Source organism: Balaenoptera ricei, chromosome 11, assembly GCF_028023285.1.
Source record: "Balaenoptera ricei isolate mBalRic1 chromosome 11, mBalRic1.hap2, whole genome shotgun sequence".
Lineage (NCBI taxonomy): Eukaryota > Metazoa > Chordata > Mammalia > Artiodactyla > Balaenopteridae > Balaenoptera > Balaenoptera ricei.
The window spans coordinates 40,397,227-40,408,943 of NC_082649.1; the positions used below are offsets into that span (position 1 = coordinate 40,397,227).

At 44.5% G+C, this 11,717-nt stretch overlaps 1 protein-coding gene across 1 annotated transcript; it reads left to right on the forward strand.

The window, feature by feature from the left end:
• Nucleotides 1-3,716: 3,716 nt before the first annotated feature.
• RPS10 (ribosomal protein S10) lies at nt 3,717-9,572 on the forward strand. Its single transcript, XM_059938898.1, has 6 exons — nt 3,717-3,818; nt 4,679-4,828; nt 5,053-5,224; nt 6,711-6,788; nt 8,790-8,845; nt 9,481-9,572. Exons 2-6 carry the CDS (start codon nt 4,679-4,681, stop codon nt 9,520-9,522), a joined length of 498 nt encoding a protein of 165 aa, XP_059794881.1. The 5' UTR covers nt 3,717-3,818; the 3' UTR covers nt 9,523-9,572.
• The last annotated feature ends 2,145 nt before the right edge of the window (nt 9,573-11,717 follow it).

Consider the following 11,717-nt stretch of genomic DNA (forward strand, 5'->3'; position numbering starts at 1 on the left):
TGCAGCACTATTTACAATAGCCAGGACATGGAAGCAATCTAAGTGTCCATCCACAGGTGAATGGATAAAGAAGATGTGGCATATATATACAATGGAATATTACTCAGCCATAAAAAGAAACAAAATTGAGTTATTTGTAGTGAGGTGGGTGGACCTAGAGTTTGTCATACAGAGTGAAGCAAGTCAGAAAGAGGAAAATAAATACCATATGCTAACACATATATATGGAATCCAAAAATAAAGTAAAAAGGTTCTGATGAACCTAGGGGCAGGACAGGAATAAAGATGCAGAAGTAGAGAACGGACTTGAGGACATGGGGAGGGGGAAGGGTAAGCTGGGATGAAGTGAGAGTAGCACTGACATATATACACTACCAAATGTAAAATAGATAGCTAGTGGGAAGCAGCTGCATAGTACAGGGAGATAAAAAAAGAAAAAAAAAATCATCCTGGGTTTTTTCACCAGTGTGTCTCACAGGCACAAATGCAACAAAATCTAAAACTGAATCCAACTCTCCTAAACAACTTAATGATATTTCAGATAAGGAGAAGCATAGCTTATTGAGGTAATGATGCTGAGAAACCAGCTTACCCTTTGGAGGGAAAATTTTTACATCAGAAGACATTCCAGGAGGATAAAAGATTTATTTTTTAATTAATTAATTAATTTATTTATCTTATTTTTGGCTGCGTTGGGTCTTCATTGCTGTGCACAGGCTGTTCTCTATTTGTGGCGAGCGGGGGCTACTCTTCGTTGCAGTACGCGGGCTTCTCATTGCAGTGGCTTCTCTTGCTGCGGAGCATGGGCTCTAGGTGCATGGGCTCAGTAGTTGTGGCTCTTGGGCTCTAGAGCACAGGCTCAGTAGTTGTGGCACATGGACTTAGTTGCTCCTCGGCAGGTGGGATCTTCCCGGACCAGGACTCGAACCCGTGTCCCCTGCATTTGCAGGCAGATTCTTAACTACTGCACCACCAGGGAAGTCCCTAAAAGATTTAAACTTAAACAATTTAGTCACATAAAGACTTTGAATATTTTTGTAAATGAACTGGGGTGTCCTTGGAGGATTTTAAGCAGAGGAGTGACGTGGTCTGAGGTTGTAGCAGGATCACTCTAGCCACGTTAAGGGAAGAGACCTGAGAGACTGTATTTCAGTAAACTGCATCCCAGAGCTGCTGCTGGGAAGTGAGCCATCACCCCTGTGTCTTCCTGCTTGCTGCTTTCAAGGTCTTCTCTTTGTCTCTGATGTCCTGCAAATTCATTATGATATGTTTAGGCATGGATCTGTTTTTATTTATCCAACTTGAGATTTGATGATCACAGTGACTCTGAAGTGTGTTGTCTTCCAAGAATTCTTGAGGTTACTGACAGTGTCTCTTTCCCATATTCTCTCTCATTTTCTTACGTGACTTCACATAGACATGTATTAGACTTTCCCTCTCTATCCTTCACACCTCAAATCCTTTCTTTCAACTATCCCATCTCTTTTTTTTTCCAGTTAATATATTTTTTATTAAAAAAATTTTTTACTGAAATATAGTTGATTTACAATATTGTGTAAGTTTCAGATGTACAGCACAGTGATTCAGTTATACATATATACATATATTCTTTTTCAGAATCTTTTCCCTTATAGGTTATTATGTAATATTGAGTAGAGTTCCCTGTGCTATACAGTAGGTCCTTGTTGGCTATTTTATACATAGTAGTGTGTATTTGTTAATTCCAGCCTCCTAATTTATTCCTGCCTGCACCCACTTATTCCATCTCTTTTAATCTCTGGACTACATTGTGAATGTTTTGTTTTTTCACATCTATCTTCCTTTTCATGATTTTTCTCTTAAAGTGTGTCAAATCTATTGTTTATTCTTTTTTTTAATTGTTTTAAATTTCAATCATTTTAGTTTTCATTACTAGGAATTTTATTGTATTCTTTTCCAAATCTGCTTGACCAGTGCTTAGATTATGTTTTTCTTGTTCCTTGTTTCTTGTTGTTCAAGATTTTTAAAAAATTTTTCTGTAAACATGTTATGAATACTTATTTTTTAACTTGTGACAAAATGCAGATAACATAAAATTTACCATCTTAACCATTTTAAGTGTACATTTCCGTAGCGTTAAGTAATTCACATTGTTGTGCACCCAATCTCCAGAATTCTTTCCATCCTGCAAAACTGCCAAATACTTATTTTTAAACGGTGAAACCACAAAAATACTTGAAGAAACTATAGATGAATATTTTTTTAAATTAATTTATTTATTTTTGGCTGCATTGGGTCTTCATTGGCCCCCTTTGCTGCGCGCGGGCTTTCTCTAGTTGGGACAAGCTAGGTCTTTTCTTTGTTGCGGTGCGCGGGCTTCTCATTGCGGTGGCTTCTCTTGTTGCAGAGCACAAGCTCTAAAGTGCAGGCTCAGTAGTTGTGGTGCACAGGCTTAGCTGCCCCGCGGCATGTGGAATCTTCCCGGACCAGGGCTCAAACCCGTGTCCCTGCATTGGCAGGCGGATTCTTAACCACTGCACCACCTGGGAAGTTCCTAGGTGAATATTTATATGTTCAGATGTGGAGTGACTTTTTAAGCATTGTACCAAAGTCTGAAACCATAAAGATTTGAATACAAAGAAATGTGAAAAAAAAGTGAAACTCCTTCGAAATACCATGAAAATTGAGACAAATGAAAAAAACTGGGAAAAATTCTTGAAAAATATATGACAAAGGGTTAATAGCTTTAACACATAGAGTAATTTCAAATCAATAGAAAAGAAAAAACTTAATAGGACAACAGGTAATGGAAATGAAGTTATAAAAGAAGGAACACAAATGCCTAAAAAGAAAAGAAAAAGAAAACTATTTAACCACAGAAGTAATCAAGAAAAGCAAATCAAAAGAGCAATGAGATTAATATTTCTTATCTATCAGACTGAGAAAAATGAATATCCAATGCCAGCAGGGTTAATAATGAGGAAGTGAGCCTTGTTAATAACAGCTGACCAGAATGTAATTGATAATGCCTTCCATCAATGTGGCATGTGTCAAAAACCTAAAAATGTGTACTTTGTTATTCAACAATTACACTGCCAGGACTTTGTCCTAAGGAAAATATTTGAGAAGTGTGCAGGTGTGTGGCATCGTTAGTTATAATAGTGAAAAAATTCTAAAATATATATCCAATCATAGTGTTGATTAAACCATCCATCAGCGGACTACTACGTAGTCATTACAATTGAAGGTATTAATTAACAAGAAGAGATTCATAATGTATTAGTAAACGAAAAAAACAGGTTTCCAAACATCATACCATAACGTACATACAAAACATCCCATTTTTGTTAAAAAATACACTTCCTATGAGTTTGTAAGAATATATACCAAAATGTTAATAGCGATCCTTCGGTTGATGGGATTCTATTTTTATTCTTTTATTATTATTGTTATTGCAGTTATTATTATTTCGCCTGGTTTCTCTTTTCCCCCCTCAAAGAGCGTATATTATTTACATAATAATAAGTTAAATTACCGAAGGGAAACAAAAGAAAGACGTAGTGACTTTCTAAAGGGCCTGCCCAAGCAATAAAAGTGACCATTTATTGATAGAGCACGCAGGGTCAGAAGCCCCCAGCGGCGGTTTCCACATGCGTGCATCCTCAAGGCGGCCATGGTTCGCGGTCGCCCGGAGACGCCAGTCCCTCAGGCACCGCCGAGGCCACCTCAGGCAGCGCGCGGGTCCTGACAGGGGGCGGGGCACGGCAGCCCGGAAGAGACGCCGCGCCGCACATACCCCTTCCTTTCCAGCTCCGGCCCCGGACGCAGCAACCGTCGTGGTGAGTTCCTCTGGAGTTCGGGTTCCATCGGCCCCCATCCTGGCCCTCTCGCCGCCGTAGTCGCTGCTCCTCCCCGGGGTTGCGGCGGAGGCTGCTCGCTCCCGCTCCCCTCACCTCCATTTCTGAGCAATGAGAGGGGCCAGGGGCGCACTTCGCGGGGTAGTGGGGCCCTGGCAGGCGAAGATTGGCGTCCCAATAGCGGAAGGCGGAGGAGAGGAGGATGAAGCCCTTTCGTGGCGGGGAAGATCCGGGCGAGGCTAGGGAGACTGTGCTCCTCTTGCACGCTGTTTTTCGGGGCAGAACCCCGCTCCCCGACTTGCCTCTTTGCCTGGCCATGGAAGTTTAGTTTGGGAGAAGAGTGGTAGGCTGTGAAGGTTTCAGCCCTTTGGTTTGGGGTCAGCGGCCTGTCATGAATCGAGGGCTTTCTTCTGGGTCCTTCCCGTGCACCTGAAGGTACCGCCGCGCCCATTCCGCATTAGGTACTGTTTGTTGCTGATGGTCCCCAAATAGTCCGAGCGTACAGGATCTGCTTCCCGTTTTATACCTTTGTTGTGAGTGTGAAGGTCTTGCAGCAAGTGTGTACCTCCATCTTCGTTTTATTTTAATGTTCTGGCAACTTCTCACCTGAATCGTGTTTTCAAGGGTGGGGGAGGGAACTAGTCACTTTTGGACTTAAGTTAGCGGAGTTTGAATTCTTGTTTTTCACGGTGTGTTTGAGATTTCAGTCCATGGGACAGTGATTTGTGTGTGTGTGTGTGTGTGTGTGTGTGTGTGTGTGGTCTTTGGGGGTGATGAACTGGGTTACTGGCCCGTGGCCACACTGCTCAAAAAGGCTCTTGATAATCGCTTCCTTCTTGCAGATGTTGATGCCCAAGAAGAACCGGATTGCCATTTATGAACTCCTTTTTAAGGAGGGAGTGATGGTGGCCAAGAAGGACGTCCACATGCCTAAGCACCCCGAGCTGGCAGACAAGAATGTGCCCAATCTTCATGTCATGAAGGCCATGCAGGTAGCCGGGGGGGCTGCTGGAGTGGGGTGCAGATGGAGGGATTTTCCACCTGGTGTTCAAGGCAAATTCCAAGGAGAGGTCAGGACAGCCAGAGCTGCTTGCTGCCTTGAAGGGCTGTGAGGTAGATACACCGTGAAAATTTGTCTACTGTGAAGTTTGGCTTCCCATTTGCACTGCTTTTCTAGCCTCTAGGTATGTCTTAACCGTGGTTTTCTGTCTTACAGTCTCTCAAATCACGAGGCTACGTGAAGGAACAGTTTGCCTGGAGACATTTCTACTGGTACCTAACCAACGAGGGTATCCAGTATCTCCGGGATTACCTCCACCTGCCCCCTGAAATCGTGCCTGCCACCCTGCGCCGCAGTCGTCCTGAGACTGGCAGGCCGCGGCCCAAAGGTATAGTGCCCATATAATGCCTCTGAAGGCATTCTCTGAAGTTGCTCTTTCTGGGGAGAGAGGTGAAACAGTGGGTTTTTTTGTGGGGGGCATGGAGGTGGTCTTAGTAATATAACATTGCAATCAGCTTTTGAGGGACTCTGGCACGCAAGACCTAGGTCAAGTCCTAGAACCTCTAATGGAACTGGACTCAGGTCTTCAGAGAAATGGCATTAAACACAGGATATTAGTCTGTGGCAAGATAAACGTGGTAGAGTATTACTGAAATTTTCTCCTGAAATTTTTCCAGTAGAGCGAGGTGCTTATCCCCCCCCAAGAAATCCAAAGCAAAGCTGTTTACCATGTGAAATAAATGAAGAGTTGTCTAGAGTTTCTTGGCAATGGGAGCAAAAATAATCACAACAGATAGGGGGGAATGGATGTAGAGAGTGCGTGTGTGTATATTAGCAGTGTGCAAGGGGTCTGTGTGTGGGGAATTACCTTCTGACTCGAGGTCATTGTTGGCTCACAGTTGGCATTTGTCAGGGCTATGGTTCCTTTTCCTTAGGTTTTGAAAAAACTTGTCACTGGAACTTTGTAGGAGGAGCAGTTTGTGAGTTTGATGAGGTGAGATGCAGAGATTCCTAAAAACAGGTGATCATCAGACTGTCAGGTTCCCTGGAATGGTACTTCATGGAGCTCAGGAATCTGCATTTTTTATGAAAGCTCCCTAGGTGGTTAGGCAGGATTACATATCTTTAGAGCAAAGGTTCTTCACTGCATCTTGGAATCTTTGGGGTCATGGGGGTGTTGCCAATGCCATTGTTCCCACACAAATTCCAGTTTGCCATAGGTGGGGCCTGGCGTTTATTTACTTTGACCACTTACTACAGATTGAATCTTATTTTATTTTATTTTTTAAAAAGTCCATTTTCAAATCATGAACTCTAGGTAATTTTCCAGCATAACAAGGTAGAATACTAGATTAACCTTTCCGTGTTTGTGAGAATGTTACCCCACAGCCTAGCGAGACCCGAGGAGGAACTAGAGGATTCTCGGTGGCCTCTGTATTTATATACTTATATTGGAGGTGGGGCTTGCAGCTTATGGTGCCTCCTTTCCTGTTGCACAGGAAGTTTTCCATTTCAGAGATGGGTCAAGTTCAAAATTTTGGCTAGTCAAATGTTTGTAGAAATGGCTGGATTTCTTAATTTGCCAAGGAATTGGAAAATGTGTGTTTATGCTGAGAAATACAGTAGAAAGCAAACTTTTTGCAGGTGTATGACATTTTAATTAAGATGTGCATTTTCCTAGGTCTTTGAGGAGCCAAAACGTCAGCGATGGCAAGTTTCTAGCTGACAGTTCTGGGTGTAGGAGTTCCTGTCCCCATTAACCCATTATAACTAAGTGTTGCCCAGTGAGAATGGAGAGCAGTTCGTTCTTTTGGCCTGAAGGGAACAGAGTTCCCACGTTGCCCTGTGTTCATACTGTGGTTTAATTTGTGTAGGTCTGGAGGGAGAGCGACCTGCAAGACTCACAAGAGGGGAAGCCGACAGAGACACCTACAGACGAAGCGCTGTGCCCTGTGAGTAGCATCATCTGTATCTGGGTATTGGGGTAGAATCTTGGGATTCTACCCTGGCTGGGGCTCGGCCCTTGTAGATGCCAAGGTAACCAGTAAAGATCTTTCATTTCATCTCAGATCATCTCCAGCTGGAGTCCTTTGTACTTCTTGTCTTATGCAGGGATGGGGATTAGAAGGAAAGCCCTTTGAGCTGGGGACACCGAAGACTTTAGCTGAAGACATTTAGAGCAAAACGGAAGATTTTTAGGAAAGCAACATGCTTTCTTTGTTTTGTAGTTGTGTTCCTGTGTTGTGCTTGAGGGCAGGGCCCACTCACACCACCTTTGTTGCTTTTTTATTGCAAAAATAGTGCAAAATCTTGTTTTTAAATAGCACATGTTTGCGCTGATGGGAACAACAGACATCTGTTCATTCAACAGATATATACTGAGTGCCTATGGTATGCCAGACACGATTCTAGGAACTGGGGGGCTAGTAGTGTACATGAGAGACAAAAGGCCCTTCTCTTGTTGAACTTGCATTTTAGTAGTAGGGGATGGATAAACAAAAATAAGTATATATCATGTCCATCGTGGGTGCTATTGGGGGGGAGGTGTGCAGTTTCCAATTGGATTTTTAGGGAAAGTTCTGTCAAAGTGAGATTGAAGCAAACATCTGCAGGAGGTGAGGCTACCTGGGGGAAGAGCATTACAGACAAAGGTCCTATGGGGAAGGCACCTGACTTGTCTAAACAAGATAGTGGGAGAGTCAGATAAGGATGTAGGTCTCATAGTTCTGTGGGCCATGGTATGACTTGGGATTTTACTCTGGAATAAGATGGGGAGCCATTCAATTTGTTTTAAAGAGACTATGTCCTTGCTGCAGAAGCAGTTAATTGTGATATAAAAGAAAGGTGTAAAGGGAATTTTTACTAACTTTTACTGCTCTTGCCTCCCTACTTGTGGTGCCTGATTCTTCAGGTGTGAGATAGAAGTGAGCAGTTAACCTAAATAGCTTATAGGATAGTAGTAAGAAAGATTTCCTCCAGCAAACAGGCTGTCAGTTCAGAGAAAGTTCGTGGTCGCTTTTATTAGAAGTCAAACCACACGAGGAATCAGCCAGAGGATGTGACAGTTGGTCCCCAAGTTGAGGGTGGGGGAGTGAGCATTTCAGGGAGAGATCGGCATGAACAAAGGTACGGAGTTGGGGAGGGTACTGTGGCTCTGGTCAAAGGGCCAGGGGGTGAGCAGACAGGAGCCTGTGGTGGGTGTGGTCTGAAATGGGCCAAAGGGGGGCTCCGATTTGAATAAGACTTACTGAAACTGCACTGACTGTTAGCCCTGCCCCTCAAATGTAAATTGTAAAATTTCCTAGTGGTCACATTTAAAGCAAATAGAAATGGTTTATGTGGATATTAATTTTTTTTTAATCCCAGTGTATTTTGAAATGTTATTTTAATATGTAACCTGTATAAACATTGAGATATTTTGCATTCTCCAAGTCTTGATATCTGATGGGTATTTTGCACACATCTCAATTTGGACTAGTGGCTGCCACATAGGACAGAGCAGCACTAGATCTTTCATCTTGTTTGCCACTTTCCCTTGGTCATAATAAAGTTGCTTTTTGCTTCTGTGGGCCCTTCACCTCTTAGTTCCCCCTTCATTGAGCTCCCTCTGAGCTAGGTGCTGGTCTGAAGCGTGGAAGTAACTCAGTGATTGGAAGTGCCATATAGGAAGGGCACATAATCCAGACGTCATGGTCAAGGCAGCCTTCCTGGAGGAGGCAATAGTTTGGGCTGTGAGTTTTGTAAGGTGACTTAAGGAAGGCTGCCCCAGGAGAGGGATGGGGCAGAGGTGGCTCAGAAGATGTTTCCCCACTGCAGGTTGTAATTTACTTGTACTTCATGGTACCTTTGCTGACATGGCTTTTCTTGCAAGATTGGGTTGGGTGACTTGTCTGTCCTTGTTCTGCAGTGGATCAGATCATATAATGAATCTAAATCGGTGTTTCTCATTCCAGCTGGTGCCGACAAGAAAGCCGAGGCCGGGGCTGGGTCAGCAACCGAATTCCAGTTTGTAAGTATCCCCTTTTTGCTCTTCATAAGCAGTCACTATTCTGGTCTCAGCCCTTTGGATCTGCATGTCCAGAGATGCAGTATAGTGTGGTGGGTCCCACTCCTCTTCCCAAACACATATTCCAGATAGGTTTTTATATTACGGCACAGTATGCAAACATCTGTAAATATATAAATTACTGAAACACGTCTCACAGATCAATACTACATGAAGCATAGTGGTATTTTCTAGTTCATTAATGGCCATCATAGGCTCCCTGGATTAGTTTTGTGAACCAAAGCAAGGTTGAAACCAGAACACTGGAGATTGAGCAGGCTCTAGACTCCAGATGGTGTGGTCTTCGGCAGGTGCCCCTCTGTGCCTGTTTCCTCATCTATGAAGTAGTAGCTATCTCAAGGTAGTTGTGAGACTAGTTAATCCAAGTAAAGGATTAACCCCGGGGATGGTGTATCACTGTTGGGACAACAGCTGTCCTGGGCAGCAGGAAATGGGCCTAGGAGGTGAATGTGGCCCCAGAGCCTGTAAGAGGCAGGGCTGGGTTCTTTGAGCCCTTACATACGGGGACCTCTCCAGTGATGATGAGGCCTGCTGCCCGGCATACCACTTATGCTGATGTCATATGTTTTTTCTTGCAGAGAGGCGGATTTGGTCGTGGACGTGGTCAGCCACCTCAGTAAAGTTTGGAAGAGATTGTTTTGTGTTTGAATAAACGTGTAGCCAGAAAAGATTGATCTGTGTGCCCTGTTTTGTGCGTTATGTAGCCTGAACAGGACTGGTTTAAGGATCAGAGTGTTAAGTGGGGTAAGACCGGGTTGGTTTTGGGAGTTGTCCTTATCCAGGGTGACATCACTTGTTGCTGTTAGAGCTGCAGTACTTGGCTTTGACCTGGGCCCTCTTTGCTCCAGCATAAGCCTCCCTGTGGCGTCCTGTCCAGTGTGGTTAACCGTTCTGGGAGGTGGTTGGAAAGCTGGGCGTCTTTACCACACCAGCCATGCTGGCTCAGCTCTGTATGGTGGGAAAGTTGCTATTCTGGTCCTGGAATTATTAATCTTCAAAGCTCAGGGTTTACAAGAATCAGGGAGAAAACATTGCACAAAAACACCCTAAAGGGACTGCCCAGCCTCCCCCCCAGGAATACTAGACAACTGGAGGTCTTGCCATCCCAGGGCTCCTTGAAAATGGGAAATCCACTGTCCCATTTTCCTGGGGTTTGTCAGTGATGACCCAGCATACGACATGAGTAAATGGGCAAGAACAGTGTGTTGCTTTTCTCTTGGTGGGGCCAAGTGTCATGTAAGTACCCAGAGGGGTTTGATGGGACCATTTCTGTGGGCCTGCACTGCAAACACCACATGCTTGGTGCAGTGCCAGGAAGTGAGCCTTGAAGGTGCAGCCCAGTAAGAGCCCAGGGGCCCAAGCCTGCAGGCAAGTTTGCTGGGTGAGATACCAACTTTGACTTGCAGGTCAAACCTGGACTGCTGATGGTTGCAGTAAATCTGCACTTCCTGCTCAGGGGTCAAAGCTTTTGAGGCAGCAACTCTGGGTCAACCAGCAGGCCCACCAAGGTAAGGAAAGCCAAGCCAGCAAGACGGATAACTAATAGAAGTGGCTCTTCTTAAGGGGTATGGGGACTTGGGAATAATTTGTGGGGTACTATGGGCCAAGCATTGTATGGAGAGGGAGGATAATTAGCCAGGTGAAACTGATAAACTGATAAAAATCCTAAACTGCACAGGTGGTTTTGCACTGGTAACCACCTATTTCAGTCCTGACCGGCAGTTGTAATTTAGACCACAAGGTGGCAGCGGACAGCAACCCTGAATGTGCACTTACGCCTAGTCCTGGGAGGTGAGCTTTGTATTCTGAACTGCCAATGAGTAGAAGCTTGCTTTGGCAGAAGGAGGTGGTGTTGGGGGAAGCTGTTTCAGAGCAGCCTTGGCTGCCTTGCCAAAGATTGCTTTATATCCAATTTTTCTGCTGGCTCGAGGGATGTCAAGTGGTTTGCCCGTGTTCACATGCCTTGTGATTGTTTAACCTGGATTCTACTGTGAAATGTTAGCTCTCAGCTTTACTGTTTCCCACCGAGGCCAGCAAGTGAGCAGATGGGTTTCTTCTATAGCCTTGGTGATTTTCTAGCCCTAAAATATCACTTTTTCAGCTACGGCTCTTTGCCAACCTTTTCTCTCGTGATTTAAATTAGTTGCAGAATGTGTTCTCCAAGATTACCCATGGACTCTGGGAAAACCCAAGGAATCTACAAAGTAGAGTCAGAGCCTACGGATAAAAATATACAGATGGAGGTGGTTCTTGCCTGCCAGCCCCCCTCCCTCCCCTACCTTGGTAAATTGAATGGCCCCTGCCAATCAATAGTCATTGACTAGCTGCTTGGGGATCAATGCTGATAAATGCTCTGGGAAACAGAAGGCTTGACATTTGCCTTCAAGGACCTCACTGTCCAGTTAGGAAAGCAAAACCAAAGCTCTACAGTTGGCAAATTGTTAGTCCAGACTGAAAGGAAATGCAGGGCAGGGGCAGTGAATGAAGGCTGAAGTGACCCAGAGGTGGGTGTGTGGAGCAGGGGAGGGGTGAGACCAGTCAGTATCTTGAAGAGGTTTGATTGGAAAATAAAAGTGTCAGGTGGTGTCTGTGAGGTTATGAAGCAGATGTCAAAAATTAAGGTTTTATTTTTTAAATGAGTTTGGGAAAAACAAATGTTTGTTATGAATACCTGAGAGGGTCACTTGGGGTGGGTGGAATCCGAGGGGCAGAGAGCAGCCCCCCTGGCCACCTGCCTGGGCACATCCATCACTGGGCGAAAGCTTTGGAGAAGTTTTGGCCTCTTTTCCAGGGTTGGTTTCGAGGCCCATGAAAG

Excerpts from the sequence above, each read along its gene's own strand:
- RPS10 (XM_059938898.1), top strand. The coding sequence starts at position 4,679 with ATGTTGATGCCCAAGAAGAACCGGATTGCCATTTATGAACTCCTTTTT. Across the intron at positions 6,789-8,789 it reads CAGACGAAGCGCTGTGCCCT|CTGGTGCCGACAAGAAAGCC; the intron begins GTGAGTAGCATC and ends TTCTCATTCCAG. Across the intron at positions 8,846-9,480 it reads CAGCAACCGAATTCCAGTTT|AGAGGCGGATTTGGTCGTGG; the intron begins GTAAGTATCCCC and ends TTTTTCTTGCAG.